This window comes from Phytophthora infestans, genomic scaffold, assembly GCF_000142945.1.
Source record: "Phytophthora infestans T30-4 supercont1.6 genomic scaffold, whole genome shotgun sequence".
NCBI lineage: Eukaryota > Oomycota > Peronosporomycetes > Peronosporales > Peronosporaceae > Phytophthora > Phytophthora infestans.
This window is the reverse complement of record NW_003303753.1, coordinates 2,706,107-2,726,061: the sequence shown is the minus strand read 5'-3', so window position 1 is coordinate 2,726,061 and position 19,955 is coordinate 2,706,107. Positions and strand designations below refer to the sequence as shown.

Here is a 19,955-nt window from a genome sequence, read left to right as displayed (position 1 = left end):
TTGCTCGAAAACGTCCAGTGATAGATTCCCTTCGACGCATTTACACTGATGAACCTCGTGAAAGAAGCCCTTCGTCGCATCTTCCAGACACAGAAATGCATCTTCGGACGGAGACCCGTCTGCAGGCTGATACAGAAAACACTTCCCTTGATCATTACCGCAAGAGCACCTTTCTTTCTTAAATCCTTTGGTCTTCGTTGGCATCCGCTTGTCAGCTAGCGCATACGTCAATTGCCGCTCAATATCGCGTCGATTGCATCCATCGCCAACCCGTGCCCCATGAATCATGATGGCCCATGATGTATATCCGTCTCGATTGATTCGAACAACGATACCGCCTGCAGTTCTCACACGGGTCACGTTTGTTGTTTCAGCGTTCGTCCTTGTCTTTTATTGGTCGATTCGTTTAGCATTGTGTAGTTTTATGTAACGTTTGTGTCAGTTTGATGTACCAGCTGTCTCACGTTATTTCGTTAGTGCGCCTCGCGTAGAAGGGATGGCGGCGCGGAAATGGTTCCTGCTCGTGGGCGAGAACGGCAAGGATCTCACATCGACGACTTCTGTTGGTGTGGATGTTGAAGATGTGGATACGTTCCGAAAGGCAGTGAAGAAAGAGTGTCCGAGCGCTCTCGCGAACGTCGATGCTGTCGATCTCACAGTCTTTGCGAACCGGGCCGAGTACGATGCGAAGCGAAGCGTGCTGCTGCCCCAGTCGGGGTCCCCAGTGACGGCGTATGGGAATAATGAAGAGAATGCGCTCATTGTGCAAGTGCCGACGCAGCGTCAAGCGGTGGTGCCAGCGTTATCGCAGCAGTCGTTCTTTTGGAAGGAGCCAAAGTCGTTGGTCGCAACGACTGGTGCGAATTGGGATTTCCAGAATTCATTGGATCTCGGCAACCTAGCATCTGCTATCGGTCGTCATTATCAAGCTTGGAGAGATGGAAAGACGGACAAGCGAAGTCATCCGCTATTCGTGTGCTTAGATGGCCCCGGAACTGGAAAGTCGAGATTGCTTGACGAATTTCCGAAAATCTTGCAGCAGGAAATCTTTCGCGATGAGACACAAGGCGATCCAGCGATGAAGCAGCTCTTGCAGACAGCCTACAATTTCAAGATCACTTTTGAGAATGGAACAACCAAGCCAGGTAATTTTATTGATCCGGGCCAGGCAATTGGAACTCGAATGCTGTACCAACTGCAGGATTCAGTCGTCTGGGGGGAATTTATGTTGGATCATGCGAATCATGTTGTCCCTGAACAAGTATTGTCGAAATTGTCAGCAATCACTGGAACGGATCCGAGCCAAATGTGCGTGATTCTCTGTGTCGACAGCTTGCAAAAGCTTCCGCATGAAGCAGGAAGCAAGCGTTCCGAGTTTTATACGGCGTTTGCGTCGCTGTGTGACCTCGTCAATGCCTCCAAGTGCTGGCTGATTGTGATCTGCGCGGCGACTATTTACCAGCCAGTGGATGAATTTCTGGCCGCTTCGCCACAATGGAGAGAGATGCTGCAGACGACATCATTGGAGCGCCCGAAGATCAACGGTAGAGACGTATTTGATACATTCGACTATGGCAATGGAGCTTTGACGCAGCTATTGGTGGATGACATGGGCGGGCATGGCAGAGCATTGGAAGAATTGTTCAACGTGATGCTGCAAAATGAGGGGCAAGCTTTTGAATTCATTCCGGTGATGCACAAAGTGCTGGCTGCAATTCGACAAGCGTACCCTGCGATTGTTGCCCAGATGCAGAGTATGAAGCAAGCATTTCTTGCGGTGATTTCTCGTCGGAGGGTCGATGGAAATTCGCTTTTCGGAAATCTAACGCTTGATCAAGTTATCTCGTGCGGGTTGATCCGACTCGATGGAACCCAACTCCAATGCCCGTTCATTCTCTATATGCTGCTGGAAACGCATGATATTCCATGGAGCAAACATGCTACTTACGCACCGGCAGAACGGTTGGAAGACTTGAAACCTTGGCAACTTTGGGAGCATTTTAACTGCAAGTTCCGAGTGTTGAAATCGCAAGCTTTCGCCCAGGAGGAGCCTGTGCTGTGGACGGATATACATCATGGGGCACGGTTTGGCGATGGATGCAATCGACGCGTTATTGAGCGGCAATTGACGTATGCGCTTGCTGACAAGCGGATGCCAACGAAGACCAAAGGATTTAAGGAAAGAAGGTGCTCTTGCGGTAATGATCAAGGGAAGTGTTTTCTGTATCAGCCTGCAGACGGGTCTCCATCCGGAGATGCATTTCTGTGTCTGGAAGATGCGACGAAGGGCTTCTTTCACGAGGTTCATCAGTGTAAATGCGTCGAAGGGAATCTATCACTGGACGTTTTCGAGCAAGAGCGGTTGAAGGCTGCTGGTCCCGACGACCTATTCATCTTATATTGCACGAGCCTAGTGACGGTTGACCTATGGTTGCTGCCGAACTCCGCATTTGTTGATGCCACCTGCTGGGAAGCGTACTACGGTCCATTTGCTACTCGTGCACACTTCATCAAGTGTGTTCCGTTTTACCGTGCATCAACACGAGCTCCGAGGTTCAGCTGGAGTTCGTGGAGGGTGTAGGCCCGGCCTACCGTGCCCGAATCGCGAAGAAACGTCCATTTACGAGCTTGGAAGATGCTTTTGTGAAGACCAAGATTCCAGTCAAGGTTCTTAGACGATTCAAATTCAACACGGATTCGCGTTAGCCTCATCTTGGCCATGGGGTGATACTTCCTTTCAAGAGAAAACATATCTCGTTCTCCGTTCTACGCATGAATCGATCGCACAAAGGTGGTGGTTGATTCACCGCCTACACCGCCATTGAACCATTTTTCGCTTAGCACGTCTTTGCCGTCAGCATAATCGTATTGGACTTCTTAGTAACTCAATGCAAGAAAAATTTGGCCTGCGTCACGAAGCAGACCATTTTGCTGCGATGAGATGCCTCATAACATCGCTGAGGCGCTTATTTCTTATCAATGCTGACTCGCGGTTCAATTTCGTGCCCCGTCAAAGGGAAAGGCTCCATTGAAGTGCTAGATTGGAATATTCCAACTCGCCTCAACTCGAATCATATGCCGAACCTACCACAGACGAAGCTGGCGATATTGTTCGTCGTCGTGATGATTGTTAATTTTGGCAAGCAAGTCTCCGATGACGAAGTCGATGTGAACTTGAGCAGAAAAGTATAAGATCAAGAGTTCGCTACGTTCTTGCATCGATGCCGCTCAAAGTATATCGAGCTCAAAGAAACATACGCAAGCAAGAAGGTGACGGCATTTGCCCCACAGTCATTTATTGATAGAAGCAATGATTTTCGCGAGACTGCTATAATAATAACAGCTACGGATTCGCTATGGGAAACGTAGCATATGAAGAAGGGGCGGAAATATCGAGATCTGAAATGCGGAGACACTTGCTTGTTTGGATGCGAAAGAAGTTCGGATTGGATAAATTACCTAAGGAACAGTTAAAGCCGCAAGAGATCGAGCGCGCTCATCGTAAAATCAAATATGTGGAGATGAACACCTGCACACACTGTGGAAACCAACATACGAAGGATTGCTGTAAGGACTACGCATGCAATTCAAGAAGCACCAAGCGATACTTCATTAATGCCAAAATAATATCTCCAACAGATTTTTGACAGACTCATAATTCAGAATTACAGGTACTATTGATCGAAAGGAAGTATCACCCCATGGCCAAGATGGGGCATACGCGAATCCGTGTTGAAATCGAATCGTCTAAGAACCTTGACAGGAATATTGGTCTTCACAAAAGCATCTTCCAAGCTCGTAAATGGACGTTTCTTCGCGATTCGGGCACGGTAGGCCGGGCCTACACCCTCCACGAACTCCAGCTGAACCTCGGAGCTCGTGTTGATGCACGGTAAAACGGAACACACTTGATGAAGTGTGCACGAGTAGCAAATGGGCCGTAGTACGCTTCCCAGCAGGTGGCATCAACAAATGCGGAGTTCGGCAGCAACCATAGGTCAACCGTCACTAGGCTCGTGCAATATAAGATGAATAGGTCGTCGGGACCAGCAGCCTTCAACCGCTCTTGCTCGAAAACGTCCAGTGATAGATTCCCTTCGACGCATTTACACTGATGAACCTCGTGAAAGAAGCCCTTCGTCGCATCTTCCAGACACAGAAATGCATCTTCGGACGGAGACCCGTCTGCAGGCTGATACAGAAAACACTTCCCTTGATCATTACCGCAAGAGCACCTTTCTTTCTTAAATCCTTTGGTCTTCGTTGGCATCCGCTTGTCAGCTAGCGCATACGTCAATTGCCGCTCAATATCGCGTCGATTGCATCCATCGCCAACCCGTGCCCCATGAATCATGATGGCCCATGATGTATATCCGTCTCGATTGATTCGAACAACGATACCGCCTGCAGTTCTCACACGGGTCACGTTTGTTGTTTCAGCGTTCGTCTTCGATCGTCCTTGTCTTTAATTGGTCGATTCGTTTAGCGTTGTGTAGTTTTATGTAACGTTTGTGTCAGTTTGATGTACCAGCTGTCTAACGTTATTTCGTTAGTGCGCCTCGCGTAGAAGGGATGGTGGCGCGGAAATGGTTCCTGCTCGTGGGCGGGAACGGCAAGGATCTCACATCGACGACTTCTGTTGGTGTGGATGTTGAAGATGTGGATACGTTTCGGGATGCGGTAAAGGAGAAGTTCAGAGACAGTCACCTCGCAGGGATTGCTGCGTCCGATCTCACAGTCTTTGCGAACCGGGCCGAGTACGATGCGAAGCGAAGCGTGCTGCTGCCCCAGTCGGGGTCCCCAGTGACGGCGTATGGGAATAATGAAGAGAATGCGCTCATTGTGCAAGTGCCGACGCAGCGTCAAGCGGTGGTGCCAGCGTTATCGCAGCAGTCGTTCTTTTGGAAGGAGCCAAAGTCGTTGGTCGCAACGACTGGTGCGAATTGGGATTTCCAGAATTCATTGGATCTCGGCAACCTAGCATCTGCTATCGGTCGTCATTATCAAGCTTGGAGAGATGGAAAGACGGACAAGCGAAGTCATCCGCTATTCGTGTGCTTAGATGGCCCCGGAACTGGAAAGTCGAGATTGCTTGACGAATTTCCCAACGTCTTGCAGCAGCGAATATTTCGTGATGAGACACAAGGCGATCCAGCGATGAAGCAGCTCTTGCAGACAGCCTACAATTTCAAGATTACGTTTGAAAATGGAACAACCGACAACTATGGCATATCCGATCCGAGAAAAATGATTGGAACTCGAATGCTATACCAGCTGCAGGAGTCGGATTGGACGATGTTTAATGCGAACCCAGTTAATCAGGTGTTTCCTGCAGAAGTACTGACGAAATTGTCGGCAATCACCGAAACGGATTCGAACCGAATGTGCGTGATTCTCTGTGTCGACAGCTTGCAAAAGCTTCAGCATGAACCAGGAAGCAAGCATTCAGAGTTTTATACGGCGTTTGCGTCGCTGTGTGACCTCGTCAATGCCTCCAAGTGCTGGCTGATTGTGATCTGCGCGGCGACTATTTACCAGCCAGTAGATGAATTTCTGGCCGCTTCGCCACAATGGAGAGAGATGCTGCAGACGACATCATTGAAGCGCCCGAAGATCAACGGTAGAGACGTATTTGATACATTCGACTATGGCAATGGAGCTTTGACGCAGCTATTGGTGGATGACATGGGCGGGCATGGCAGAGCATTGGAAGAATTGTTCAACGTGATGCTGCAAAATGAGGGGCAAGCTTTTGAATTCATTCCGGTGATGCACAAAGTGCTGGCTGCAATTCGACAAGCGTACCCTGCGATTGTTGCCCAGATGCAGAGTATGAAGCAAGCATTTCTTGCGGTGATTTCTCGTCGGAGGGTTGATGGAAATTCGCGCTTTGGAAGTCTGACGCTTGATCAAGTTATCTCGTGCGGGTTGATTCGACTAGATGGAACCCACCTCCAATGCCCGTTCGTTCTCTATATGCTGCTGGAAACGCATGATATTCCATGGAACAAACATGCTACTTACGCACCGGCAGAACGGTTGGAAGACTTGAAACCTTGGCAACTTTGGGAGCATTTTAACTGCAAGTTCCGAGTGTTGAAATCGCAAGCTTTCGCCCAGGAGGAGCCTGTGCTGTGGACGGATATACATCATGGGGCACGGTTTGGCGATGGATGCAATCGACGCGTTATTGAGCGGCAATTGACGTATGCGCTAGCTGACAAGCGGATGCCAACGAAGACCAAAGGATTTAAGGAAGAAAGGTGCTCTTGCGGTAATGATCAAGGGAAGTGCTTTCTGTATCAGCCTGCAGACGGGTCTCCATCCGGAGATGCATTTCTGTGTCTGGAAGATGCGACGAAGGGCTTCTTTCACGAGGTTCATCAGTGTAAATGCGTCGAAGGGAATCTATCACTGGACGTTTTCGAGCAAGAGCGGTTGAAGGCTGCTGGTCCCGACGACCTATTCATCTTATATTGCACGAGTCTAGTGACGGCTGACCTATGTTTGCTGCTGAACTCCGCGTTTGTTGATGCCACCTGCTGGGAAGCGTACTACGGTCCATTTGCTGCTCGTGCATTCTTCATCAAGTCTGTTCCGTTACCGTGCATCAACACGAGCTCCGAGGTCCAACTGGAGTTCGTGGAGGGTGTAGGCCCGGCCTACCGTGCCCGAATCGCGAAGAAGCGTCCATTTACGAGCTTGGAAGATGCTTTTGTGAAGACCAAGATTCCAGTCAAGGTTCTTAGACGATTCAAATTCAACACGGATTCGCGTTAGCCTCATCTTGGCCATGGGGTGATACTTCCTTTCAAGAGAAAACATATCTCGTTCTCCGTTCTACGCATGAATCGATCGCACAAAGGTGGTGGTTGATTCACCGCCTACACCGCCATTGAACCATTTTTCGCTTAGCACGTCTTTGCCGTCAGCATAATCGTATTGGACTTCTTAGTAACTCAATGCAAGAAAAATTTGGCCTGCGTCACGAAGCAGACCATTTTGCTGCGCTGAGATGCCTCATAACATCGCTAAGTCGCTTCTTCGATCATATTTTTTATCAATGCTGACTCGCGGTTCAATTTCGTGCCCCGTCAAAGGGAAAGGCTCCGAATATTCCAACTCGAATCATATGCCGAATCGTCCTTGTCTTTAATTGGTCGATTCGTTTAGCGTTGTGTAGTTCTATGTAAGGTTTGTGTCAATTTGATGTACCAGCTGTCTCACGTTACTTCGTTAGCGTAGAAGGGATGGTGGCGCGGAAATGGTTCCTGCTCGTGGGCGGGAACGGCAAGGGTCTCACATCGACGACTTCTGTTGGTGTGGATGTTGAAGATGTGGATACGTTGCGGGATGCGGTAAAGGAGAAGTTCAGAGACAGTCACCTCGCAGGGATTGCTGCGTCCGATCTCACAGTCTTTGCGAACCGGGCGGAGTACGATGCGAAGCGAAGGGTGCTGCTGCCCCAGTCGGGGTCCCCAGTGACGGCGTATGGGAATAATGAAGATAATGCGCTCATTGTGCAAGTGCCAAAGCGCGCAGAAAGCGATTCACGCTATTTTATCCAGCCAAACGTTCAAGAACAAGTCGAAAAGGCAGTATTTGTGATCGTGGAAGAAGACGGAGAACGCAACGGTGTTGGAATGGGTGTGTTTTTCAGCCCGACTCTAGCGGTGACATGCGACCATAACCTAACGGAGCAACACACTGTGGGAAGCATGGCGTCTCTGGCGTTGAAGGAAGGTATTGAAGCTGTTGAAGTTGTTGCTCGCAGCTCTCTGCTGGACTTTGCGATTCTGAAGTCGTCCAAACCCAGATCATTCTTCATTTCTCCATGGAATGGAAGACCAGATGAACTAAGAGGACGCTATGATCTTGTGTTGGCATCGTATCGACTCGGTATTGACGAATACCAAGACGTGTTCAAGAATCAACTGGGATTTGCTCCGGTAGCCGGCATCTCCATCAGTGCTCACAGAAGACACATCATGTATTCGTGCCCAACGTACGCTGGAGATTCTGGTGCTGCACTTCTTATCAAGGATGGATTTCTTGTCGGTATCCATCTGGAAACGATCAATGCACTCCGCGAAGAGATGGACCGCAAGAAAACCATCAAGGATCGCTTGAATGATGTGGAGGAGTCTCTGGACAACATTGCGAGAAGCGGACTAGCGCAAGGCTGCTCAGGTCTTTTGGTTCATGAGTTCAAGGACGTAGTGAGCGAGTAGTGCGAATTGACGAGTTCATAAATTGATGGCACATCTCAGTCACGAAAAAAGGTGTCACAACGAGGGTGCCGTCGCGATCTCACATTTACCGATATACCATGAATTCATGACCTGATTGGACAAAAACAATCATGAATTCATGAACGAAACCACCCTGTAAACCGGTATTGTACCGACAAAAAAGGCAACCACCTTATCAGAAGCAACGATGTACACTTCTTCACTGAGATATATAGATTGATCTAGAGTTGCTATCGTGGCTTCTAATGAAAAGAAAGATGGACGACGCAAGCCGAACACAATGCCTCTCGCAACAATGAGCTCGTCATCTAAGTGTATCAAAACATAGCAATACCCCCCTGTTTCGATAAAGGATATAAAATAATTCACACATGGACACTTCGATGATGTCGATTCCGTTAATGTGTCGTACTCATACAATATTTAGCGATGACACTATACACTGATGAGCCCGCTAATGTGTCGTCTGCTGAAAATTCCTGAGTACGACATCTTAAAAAATGACGAGTCCATCTTAAGCGAAGTCTATTAAAAATAAACAAAACATAATTTTAGTCACACAACTACGAAAATGTGCAGCTTCATTAAAAGCAACGTGGAGCAGTGAAAACTTGCTCGCAACAAAGAATGTGGCAACAACGCGATTATTATTGATCGAGAGGAAATTATTGTCGTAGAGACTAACATAATAGAAGAAATGCCGCCTCAACCGAATACCCCAGCTATTGCTGAGGTTATTCCTACACCAACCCCATCGGTGATCAAGCCCGTCAAGGTCTCGAATATCTGTGTAAGAAAAGTTCAAGAATTGGATGAGTCGATTCTCGCACCGGTGATCGCGGTTAGCGTGGTATATAAAGAGGATCAAAGTTCGGAATCAGAATTAACCCCTCCGTTACCAGAAAGTCCGAGTTGGAACCGCCTAATATAAATCGTAGCGTACGACTTCGTTTTTACAGTACTAATTGTATGTGCGTGTCTTGTCCACGTCAATATCTCCTCGATTCCCGCTATTAACTCCAAGAGGTTTTTGGAGTAAGCGTTACGACATTGTGAGCAAAATATAATTCGGAAAGCCAAAACTTACGACTTTCAGACTGCAACGCACATTTTTTTGTTAGCAACAGATCCCTCCTTGCTAATCCATAACAATGTACGAATATCAAGTAAATGCAGTGCTACCTAATCCATTTATACGATTGCTGACTGTAGAACATCCTGGTCTACAAGCTCTTCCGCCTCATTATCAGCGTCGCCATCTTGACAAATCAGCTCTCGTCGCGTGGGCTTACGTGCATCCACCTTGCCTGAGCGCCGCAAGACGACGCGGTTCCCGAGGGATGCTGGGATGGAAACCTCACTCTCGAAGTCTTCATGCCAAATTTGGTAGCATGTCTTTCGTGCACCCCTGTAATTATACCGCGACTTGGGGCACAGGGAGCACTTCGCACCAGGCTGTGAGCAGTCTTTACAGTAGTAAGTGGTCTGAAATGGCTTCTTTCGTTCGCCGCGAAGAGAGCGCAAACTTTAAAGGAACGTTGACGGCATTTCTGGACGGCTGATACGATTACCCAGTCGTCAAACCGCACATGCACGTGACCAATTAGTCGGCGGCGCTTTCTGGCGCGCGCCACAGGAGAAGGAGTAGGGGTAGAGGCGTCGACAAAGTCGTCTGCAGTGAGCTGCAGTAGATGTTTGTGCCGGAGGATATGCCGGTCGCCACGGCCTTTAGGTACGAGTCGCTTGAGCCGATACGTCTCCTTCTGTGTGAGGTATGCATTCATGTAACGGGGTACGTAGCACTAAGTGTACCCTGGTTACATGAAGTGTGACACTTCACACTTCAGGAGTATGACATGTCATACTCCGGGATATTTGGTACAAGGTACCAAGGTCATTCAAAACCAACCATTGGTTAAATGACATTGCATTTCTATAGGTAACTGATAGTTTGTATTAACCACAAACTTAACCTACCTATAAATATACTCAGTTTACAATCTACCTTATTTAGGTCACTTCGCTCTCTTTAATTAAAGAGGGGACCAGTGAACTGCCGTTCACTGAGAGTTTGTATACTCTCGGAAGATAACTTCCTCTAGCGCAAGGTGCTGTGTGACCCCGTCACACTTGGTAGCACTTGTAGTCAATCCACGCCATCGCGGGTAGACTACCTGAACCTCCGAAGTTCGTTGCCATGGATAGGAACGACTTCTCCCATATGAACGACTCTCAGTTCGAGTCGGTTCGGAAGATGGCAGGCATCTTCGGGATGGAGGCCCTGCAGAGCCTGGTGGTATCAACACCGGCTGAGCAGCTCGAGCGCGTCAATGCATTCGACGCGTACGAGCAGGGCCTCATCGCGCATGTGCGGGAGAACCTGCAGGCTCCGGCGGCGGAAGCAAACCCGCCTCACCCGAAGCCAATACGGCTGAAGGTAAAGCCGTATGAAGGGAAGGAAGGCGAGAACCTTCACTTCTGGGTCCGAGAAGTAGAGCTCGCGATGGACGCGGCTCTGATCTCGACCGAGCAACTGCGTGTTGCTTTTGCACTCTCCAACCTTAGCGGTCGTGCTAAGAGTTGGGTGTACACTCGGGAAGCGACATCCTCTGGATGTTTCACATCCTGGGCTCAGCTGTGCGAACAGCTCCGAGCCGCGTTCCTCCCGGCGAACTACGAGTACCGCCAGCGTTCGCGCTTCCTCGCGTGTAAACAAGGAAGACGCGAACTGCACGAGTATGTGCAAGAGATACGGGAGCTCACGGCGTCCCTAGTGGGAAACCCACTCAATGAACACATCGAGATGACTGTGTTCATGGACGGCCTTCGAGTGGGCCCCGCACGCACTCAGCTGTTCCGGGTGCAGGCAAGCACCCTTGAAGAGGCGATTCAAGTGGCTCTTCAAGAAGAATACAGCCATCGCCAGGCGCGTACGCCGGCCTCAGCGTGGCCTGGGAGTTCCTTGTCGGCTCCCGGTCGAACAAGCCCCAACGGACCAGTTCCCATGGAACTCGGGTCCGCCGAACAGCGTGACATCCGCTGCTTCGGCTGTGGGAAGATGGGCCACTTCAAGCGCGACTGTCCCGCGGAAAGACTCCGCAGACGGTCCTTCCCCAAGCCCGTCCTCAAGGGTCGCTGGCAGAAGCCAGGATCCCGGGGACAGGGGAACGCAGGGAACCAGTAGGAGCGGGGCGCCCTACTGGGGAAGAACTAAGTCTTCGTGATGGGTGCGCGGGTGGCGCGTACCACGGGGACTTAGCCCCTGAGAGTCTTCGCACTCTCGAATCGACGAAGAGCAGCGGCGGGTTGCTCGTAGTACACGGATGTGTACGGGGGTACGATCACCCCTTTAGAATCTTGATTGACTCTGGGGCGTCGAAGAATTTCGCACGCCGCCAGACGGTTGCTCGTAACAGCAACAAGTTGTCCGAAGCTTTGCGAGAAAGCAAGGGCAACGGGACGGTGTCAGTGCGACTGGCCGACGGGAAGGTCGTCACTGTCCCCAACGTCCAAGTGGATCTGGCTGTCAAGTTTGAAGACTTTGCCAGCCTCGAACAGTTCACTGTTCTCGATATGGATCCATATGATATGATCCTGGGCATGCCCTGGCTTGAGAAGCACGAGCCCTGGATCGACTGGCGAGGCAAGGCAATCGGTGCCAGCCGCCCTGCGCAGTCCGACAGAGCATTGGTGAGTCATGTTCCCACCTCTGTCAGGACCCGGGGCGCCCGCGAGGGCTGCCAGGGTACCAAAGCATCCGGCAGATGCTTGGGGAGTCGTCGACGTATATGACGACTCCGATGATGTTTTGATGGGGGCCGCGCCCAGAAGAGGCGCCGGCCAAGTGGGTAACTTAGGTCCACAGGCGGGTAACTTAGTTCCGCAGACAGCTGCAGCTGTCATGAACACTGAGAACAGCGTGTTCAGAGTGGGTAACAGAGTTCCACTCACGGTCGCCCAGACCATAACTGAAGAGGAAGACGTCGGATACGCTTCCTGTGTGAGTAACACAGTGCCACACGCGGTCGCCCAGACCTTAACTGAAGAGGAAGGCGTTGAACACGCTTCCTGTGTGGGTAACACAGTGCCACACGCGGTCGCCCAGACCTTAACTGAAGAGGAAGGCGTTGAACACGCTTCCTGTGTGGGTACAACAGTACCACACGAGGCCACGAGTGCCTCGGATGTCGTAGCGACGACATCCCTAGACGTGGGCAGCAAAGCTCCCCGTCACAGAAGCCGTCGGCAAAGACGCCGCCGCCGCCTCAAGTCGGATCCGAACTTCGTTCCGATCGACGTCGCTTCAAGCGACTCGGAGTCCAGGGCTCGGGCTCCTCCGACAAGGCCGGTGGAAGAGTGCTATCACATCTTCGATAGCGAGACGGTTTTACCCGTCAAGGCATCTGGTGTCCACTTGGAACCGTTGCCAGAGGTTGCAGAGATACTGAACCTCGAGGAAATGACGGCTGAGTCTTTCCTGGCCAACCTCAAGGCTGGAGAGATCGCTGAGATGGTACTCATGAGACCTGAGACCACTCAGGAGGAGCTGAACTCCTCCTCTGTCTTGGACGAGAACGTCCTGGAAGACATGAACAAGCAGCGTCAGGCGCGCTTGGGTTCTGAGATTCTCAAGAGCCCCAAGGATCCGGTGTATCCTTTGGTGAAGGAGTATGCGGACGTGGTGAATAAACACCCACCGACCCAACTCCCACCGGATCGAGGCGTACGGCACGAGATTGATCTCGTGCCCGGCACAAAGTATTGTGTCACGAGGCAATGGCCTCTCCCGCGCGAACAGTGCGAGGTCATTGATGCCTTCTTCGCCGCGAAAGCGAAGGCAGGCATGGTGCGGGAGTCGAAATCCCCGCACTCGACGCCGACTTTCTGCGTTCGTAAGCCGAACGGAAAGTGGCGTCTGGTCAACGCTTATAACAAGCTGACCAACGCAACGGTGCCGGCCCAAACACCGATCCCACGAAAGGATGTGTTGTTGAACAACATGGCCGGGAGCGTACTGTACAGTGCGCTGGATTTGGTAGACGGATACTACCAAATCCTGATGCGAGAGAGTGACATCCCGCTCCCCGCGGTAAGCACTCCAAGCGGCATGCTTTGGGAGTGGCTCGTCATGCCGCAGGGCTTGTCTAACGCCCCGGCGACGTTCAATCGCCTGGTGACGCAATTGTTCCGCCCTTTGCGTACCTTCGTACAGACGTACTTCGACGACATTTTCGTCCATAGCCGTGCCGAGGGAGGCAAGACGGCCATGGAGGTGCATCTAGGACACCTCCGTCGAGTGTTGGACGTGATGCGAGCGAACAAGCTCTACGCCAACATCAACAAGTGCGTTTTCGCGTCACCAGAGATCAAAGTTCTCGGTTGCTTCGTAAGCAACGTGGGCGTTCGGGCTGACCCAGACAAGGTCAAGGCCATAGCAGCATGGCCGACGCCCCGATCCCAGAAGGATCTTCGAAAGTGGTTGGGTTTGGCCAACTACCTTCACAAGTACAGCGCTGGGTACGCGGGCTTCGCTAAGCCCTTGTCGAGCCTCCTTCAGAAGGACGTCGACTGGCGCTGGGAGCAAGAGCACCAGGATGCTTTTGACAGCATCAAGGCCAGTCTCCAAGAGGCCCCTGTCCTGGCTCTGCCGGACGAGACGAAGCCGTTTAGCGTCGTCTGCGATGCCTCCGATTACGCCATCGGGTGTGCATTGCTGCAGGACGACACGGCTGGACAGGAACGAGTCATCTCATTCCAGTCCAGGCAGCTCAAAGCCGCCGAGCGGAACTACCCTGTCCATGACAAGGAGCTCCTGGCAATGAAATATGCCCTTGTGAAGTTCCGTGTTCAGCTTCTGGGCTCTACGCCCTTTGTGATCTACACAGACCACGCGTCCTTGAGGACGGCGACTAACTCGTCTCACCTCTCCCAACGGATGGCGAGGTGGCTGTCCTTCTTCGCGGAATATAACTTCCGCGTCGAGTACAAGCCGGGCAAGCTCAACGTGCTTGCGGACGCCCTCTCTAGGCGTCCCGACTATGAGTTGGCCCACATCACGCGGGTGACAACGGATCTATATGATCGGATACGCATGACGTATCGGGACGATGAGGCTGTCGCGCCTATCGTCAAGTTCCTTAAGGCCGGAACGAGCGCGAAGTCCGACTGGCTCTCGTCGCGACAGCGCTCACGGCTCTACCGATATGAGTTGAAGGAGGGCCTCCTCTATTATCGGGTGGAGCCCACTGATCCTCCACGGGTGGTCGTACCCAACGACGAGGATCTGAAGTTCGACATCCTCGCGGAGGCGCATGACGCGCCCTCCAGCGGCCACTTGGGCCGCGAGAAGACCTTTCTGTCGGTCTCTCAGTCCTTCTGGTGGACCCACATGTACAAGTGGGTCGCCCGGTACGTCAAGACATGTGAAACATGTCAGCGGGTTAAACCCGCAGGGCACTCTTCGGCTCCACTACAGAGCCTGCCCGTACCGGCTGATTGTTGGAAGTCGATGAGTCTTGACTTCATCTTTGGGCTTCCCGCCGACGGACACGGCAACACCGGAATTTTGGTGTTCGTGTGTCGGCTGAGCAAGATGGTACATCTTGCTCCAGTTCCCGTTACTGTGACGGGCGAACAAACCGCAAGGTTGTTCGTCGATGGCGTGTTCCGCTATCACGGTCTCCCGGAGACGATTGTCTCGGACCGAGACCCGCGGTTCACTGCTGCGTTTTGGAAAACGCTGTTCCCTTTACTGGGAACTCGTCTGCAGATGTCCACTGCGGATCATCCGCAGACAGACGGCCAAACAGAGCGCGTCAATCGAGTGCTCGAGGACACTCTGCGCAGTGTGTGCGCGGCAGCGCCACGTACGTGGTCGACGCAGCTTCCAGTTGTTGAGTTTGCGCTCAACAACGCGGTGCACGCGTCCACGGGGTTCACGCCGTTCTACTTGAACGGCTTCCGCCACCCCAGAGTGCCTCTCACTCTTCGAGGAAACACTGACTCCTCTATTCTAAGTGGGGGAGAGGCTCGGAAAGCCCTTTCCTCCCAGGTCTCGGATGTGAGGCCAGTTTCGCTGCGGAAACAGGTCGAATCCTTTATGGATACCAAGCTGAACATTGTCAGCAGGGTCCGCGATGCCATGGCAGCGGCCCAGGATAGACAAAAGGAGTACTCGGACAAACAAGGAAGAGGAAACTTAAGTATATTTGAGATTGGTGACTTAGTGTTACTAGACACGAGGAACCTACCTCTAGACACTGTTAGCTCTGTCGGCAGCAACAAGCTGAAGCACCGCTTCATCGGACCTTTTGCAGTCCTGGCCAGACATGGTGCGTCGTACACCATCGACCTTCCAAAGTCAATGACGACGCACCCGACGTTCTATGTCGGACGTCTTAAGCGGTACTTTGACCCGCAGGGGGTTGCTGACTCGCAGACCCCCCTTGACCCAGCTCCTCGAAGCGAGGGCCGGTCACAGTCGTCGACGAGGGCGTCGGAGCAGGCACCCAAGCCTCGGTCGGGACGGCAAGGCTGCGGTCAAGACCGTACGCCGGAGGGGCTCCATACGAACGGACCCCGGCGCCATACGCCGAGTACGCCGAGTACGCTGAGTACGCCGGGTACGCACCATACGCGTACGTCTGGGAGTGTGCCGCAGGCGGCTCCGGACGTGGCAACAAAGCCTCGATCCGTCGGATCATGCGAAAGGCCTCGTCCAGATCGGACGAAGAGGCCCGGCGGTCCACCCGCAGGTGCAGGCTCGCGACCTCTCGCTCCACCAGGTCCAGGCGACCCGCAAGACGAGCGAGCTCGCCCTGATTCCCGGCCTGGGCGGCAGCATTACCGCCAGTCCCAAGGCCAAGTGCAATCTCAAGCACGAGGAGACGTTGACGGAGGCGGTCAACCTCAGGGTCCCGTGTCGGACCCGCAGTCAGAGCACTCGAACGAGAGTGGCTCTCGGGAGGCGCCGAGTACTCGTACTCGTACGAGGGCACCTCCGCCCCTGCTTGACCGGAATGGAGAAGTCCACTTCCACGTGGAGCGGATCCTCCAGGAGCAACGGTGTCGCGGGAAGCGACAGCTCCTCGTGAAGTGGAGGGGTTATGCCCACTCCGAGAACTCGTGGGAGCCGATTGAACGGCTCCTGATTGACTGCCCGAAGGCTGTCGCAATCTGGGAACAGAAGCGGCGGCAGCTTCATAAGTAGTCCGGGGCTTCTTGCCCGAACGGGGTACGGATGATGAATACATACCGTACCCGCGCTCATCGTGAGCGCTAGAAGCCGCGCGCTTCAGGATGTCCCTTGGCAGCATACGCTTGCTGATCAAGTGGGCAAACCTCACACGAAGATCACGCTGGTCCAGGATGTGGGACAGCTGCTGATCTTCATGGAGTTCCCATAACTCCGTGGGCGAGTACTTGAGAGTCTCCACCCACGCCCAGAACATGTCCTCACAAGAACTCCATGTGGGACAGTTCTCGGGCATAACCCAGGGGTATCCCCAAACAGGATAGAGACCACCCCGGGTCTCGGGCTTCTTATGACAAGTCGTGAAGTCCTTAAGGGGAATGCGGTGTGGCGCGAGAAGCACACACCGAGCAGCCTCCACGTTGTCGACGAACAATTGTTCTTTCTGAACAAGGGCTCGTTCATAGATGCCCCTAGAAGTGTGGCCGCCCACAAGGCCACGAGGAGCGACGAGAAGCTCTAAGAAGAGGTCAGCCCCAGAGCTCTCCTCGGGAGGCCAATACCCTCTTGAGTTGATGGCAGCTCCCTGGCTGACGGGTGCCGCCACCGAACCCCCACGCACACGCTGGGCAGCTTGGAAATCCTCCTGCTGCTGGTCGAGGTCATTCGAGACCTCCCGGGGCTCAACAATGGCACCCTCCTCTTCCTCTTCTTCCTCCTTCTCCTCCTCTTCATCCGAGGAGCCGAAGAGACTCTGATAGGAGCGTCGAGTCTCCTTCTCCTCGCGGAGTGGAGACTTCGAGGCGGTACGCTTCTTTGAGGGCTTGGCGCCTTCGGCTTTAGAGGCCTTAGCGCGCGCAAGACCCTCGGCAAGCGAGAGACGTTTGCGAGGACTCCCTTCCTCATCGCCACCGGCTTTGGGAGTGCCCTTAGCCTTAACGGCCGGACTCTCAGAGCGCACAGAGGTCCTGGGACTGTGATCACCGTGATCACTAGCGGACGACTGCACGCTGTCTTCTTTGTGCTCACTGGGCACTGGGCTGTGCCCTCCCACAGAGCCCGCAGGAGCATCATGAGTGCTCTCGGACTCGGCATCGTCCTCACTGCCCGAGTTGAACTCACGTTCTACGAACCGAGGGTTCGGACGATTGTCTGAAGACGAGGGCGACGGACTGCGGCGCCTGCTTGCGCGCTTGTCCGCAGCCGCGTCACCCGAGGATCCGATCGCCTCGGAGGCCACCTGAGTAGCCTCCTTAAGTGCAGAGCCTTTGCCGTGAGGCTTAGTGCTCTTGGCCTGCGCCTTACCGGCTGCAGCCTTGGAGCGTGTCTTAGCACCGCTCTTAGCAGTGCCACGAGGCATGTTAACGGTCGAAGTGGAGACCTTGACGAAGAGCGCACAGGTTGCTGCTCGAGGCTCTAACTGTAAAGTGAGCCTCCGCCGCGCTCGCGCGGCCGAGTCGATGGTTTTCGACTTTGAGAATGAGAGTTTGTGACGAACATCTCTTCATTCTGATTGGTCGGTAAACCGAACCTAAGTGGGGGAGGATGTAACGGGGTACGTAGCACTAAGTGTACCCTGGTTACATGAAGTGTGACACTTCACACTTCAGGAGTATGACATGTCATACTCCGGGATATTTGGTACAAGGTACCAAGGTCATTCAAAACCAACCATTGGTTAAATGACATTGCATTTCTATAGGTAACTGATAGTTTGTATTAACCACAAACTTAACCTACCTATAAATATACTCAGTTTACAATCTACCTTATTTAGGTCACTTCGCTCTCTTTAATTAAAGAGGGGACCAGTGAACTGCCGTTCACTGAGAGTTTGTATACTCTCGGAAGATAACTTCCTCTAGCGCAAGGTGCTGTGTGACCCCGTCACAATTCACCAGTGCCATGTCTATCAAGCCCATGAACAGTGATTTGTAGTAATTCTGGAATCGGAACGTTGTCTGAATCGAATACGACTGGAGGCGGAATCGATCATGGACATCAACTCCGCTCATCCGTCGTTGATAGTCGGTAACGAGCTTCGGGCACTTAAATGCTGACGGTCCTACCATTTTGATGTTTTAATGGATTGAGTCTTCTACCATGGTGGGACCTAGTGTACTGGTTTCCTGTCCCACCAATGGCAGGCAATCACGGTCAGAATAGCATCTGACCGCGATAACGCGAAGGATCCCCGTTCTATCGCACGCTGTCTAGTTTTGAGTTTCTCAATGACTTGCTTATCAAGCCCCAACCGGTTAATCGTGATCGTCCCTAGCACGTAGACCGACATCGATAGAAGCTGTATGACCAGTGGTATCGAGGAATAGAAACGGTCGATTACAACTAATCGAAATCCCAGAGAGACCCCACTCAGAACAGCCTTCATGTTTCGTATCACTGCTGCTGCCCCCGTCTTGTTTTTGACCTTTTGTTGGTCCCTATCTTCTGTATCTCGCTTCCCGACGTACACCTCAAAGCTGTAGTCGCAAGTCACGACATGGAACAAATCAAATAAGAAATTAATGTCAAACGTTACGACTTATTATTTTCATTAAAAACCTCACCGATGACAGTACGCACTCTTGGAATCGCACACCATGAACGATACGGTTCCGTAACGGTGGGGATTGTCAGGCATGAATATCCGTGTTGTGTTCTGCTTCAATGTTGACGGTAGAGCGCCTTCACCAACGGAGAACGTGCTACCAAGTGTCTAACTCGACCGAAAACGAGACTGCAACACGTCCACATCCAATCTCAGCTTCCACATCTTATCGCGAACGCGCGGGGCCTCATTGTTCACGATGTGAAAGTTGCGAGGGATGAAGTGCACCGGTTGTGATCCATGAACTTCCAAAGTTTCCGGCTAATAGTGCGCCATTATCGGCCATCGCCCAATGTCCTGAGAAACGCCGCGTCATCGGGTTCAGCATTCTTGTCACTAAACGTTTCATTACCTCTAAGATCGCATGCGTTTGGTTCGCAGGGTCGGCCCAAAGATGCATTTCAATCTGCTTGATAGTCTCTATCGTCGCAGTATAGCGCTGCCGTTGTTTTGTTCGAATTCGTTTTGCTCTGGCGTGTGCAGTTTGTCGCTTGTAGCGGCTGGTCTCCTTCGTAATGCTAATCCGCAGCGACTTTCGCAGATAATAGCAAAATAGGAGCATCGGCGAGTCTGCATAGCTTGGATCTCTGACCTAGGGGTAGCAAAATCAGTAGACAGATGTGCATATGCTTCACAATCACGCTCAAACTCGGACGAGGGTGCACTCCACGAGAATTTCCGAAGCACATTCTTGTCGATATCTTCAAGGGTAAGCTTTCCACCCATCACCTCCACAAAGCCATCGTCCATTAGGGCGACATCTGCGTCAGGTTCCAGTGAGTCGTCGGCATATTTACGCCGCTCAATGACCTTATATACACTATTAGCGCTGTTGTCACTACCGCTCGCATCGATATCCTCATAGGCGTCCGACACTTCTCCATCCGCCATGATGGCCACGTCG

General features: G+C 52.2%; 3 protein-coding genes and 2 pseudogenes across 3 annotated transcripts; 3 read left to right on the top strand and 2 right to left on the bottom strand.

The window, feature by feature from the left end:
- PITG_23248 lies at window positions 1-297 on the bottom strand (annotated as a pseudogene; the record flags this gene model as incomplete).
- A 199-nt stretch (window positions 298-496) lies between these two features.
- On the top strand, window positions 497-2,581 carry PITG_04761 (crinkler (CRN) family protein, putative; the record flags this gene model as incomplete). The annotated part of the gene is made up of 1 exon (XM_002905441.1): window positions 497-2,581. One exon carries the CDS (start codon window positions 497-499, stop codon window positions 2,579-2,581), a length of 2,085 nt encoding a protein of 694 aa, XP_002905487.1.
- Window positions 2,582-3,898: 1,317 nt separating this feature from the next.
- Window positions 3,899-4,363, bottom strand: PITG_23247 (annotated as a pseudogene; the record flags this gene model as incomplete).
- Window positions 4,364-4,553: 190 nt separating this feature from the next.
- Window positions 4,554-6,786, top strand: PITG_04760 (crinkler (CRN) family protein, putative; the record flags this gene model as incomplete). Its single annotated transcript, XM_002905440.1, has 1 exon — window positions 4,554-6,786. The coding sequence occupies one exon, from the start codon at window positions 4,573-4,575 to the stop codon at window positions 6,778-6,780; it is 2,208 nt and encodes a 735-aa protein (XP_002905486.1).
- A 464-nt stretch (window positions 6,787-7,250) lies between these two features.
- PITG_04759 (CRN domain-containing protein-containing protein) lies at window positions 7,251-8,456 on the top strand (the record flags this gene model as incomplete). The annotated part of the gene is made up of 1 exon (XM_002905439.1): window positions 7,251-8,456. The coding sequence occupies one exon, from the start codon at window positions 7,251-7,253 to the stop codon at window positions 8,229-8,231; it is 981 nt and encodes a 326-aa protein (XP_002905485.1).
- Window positions 8,457-19,955: the final 11,499 nt, after the last annotated feature.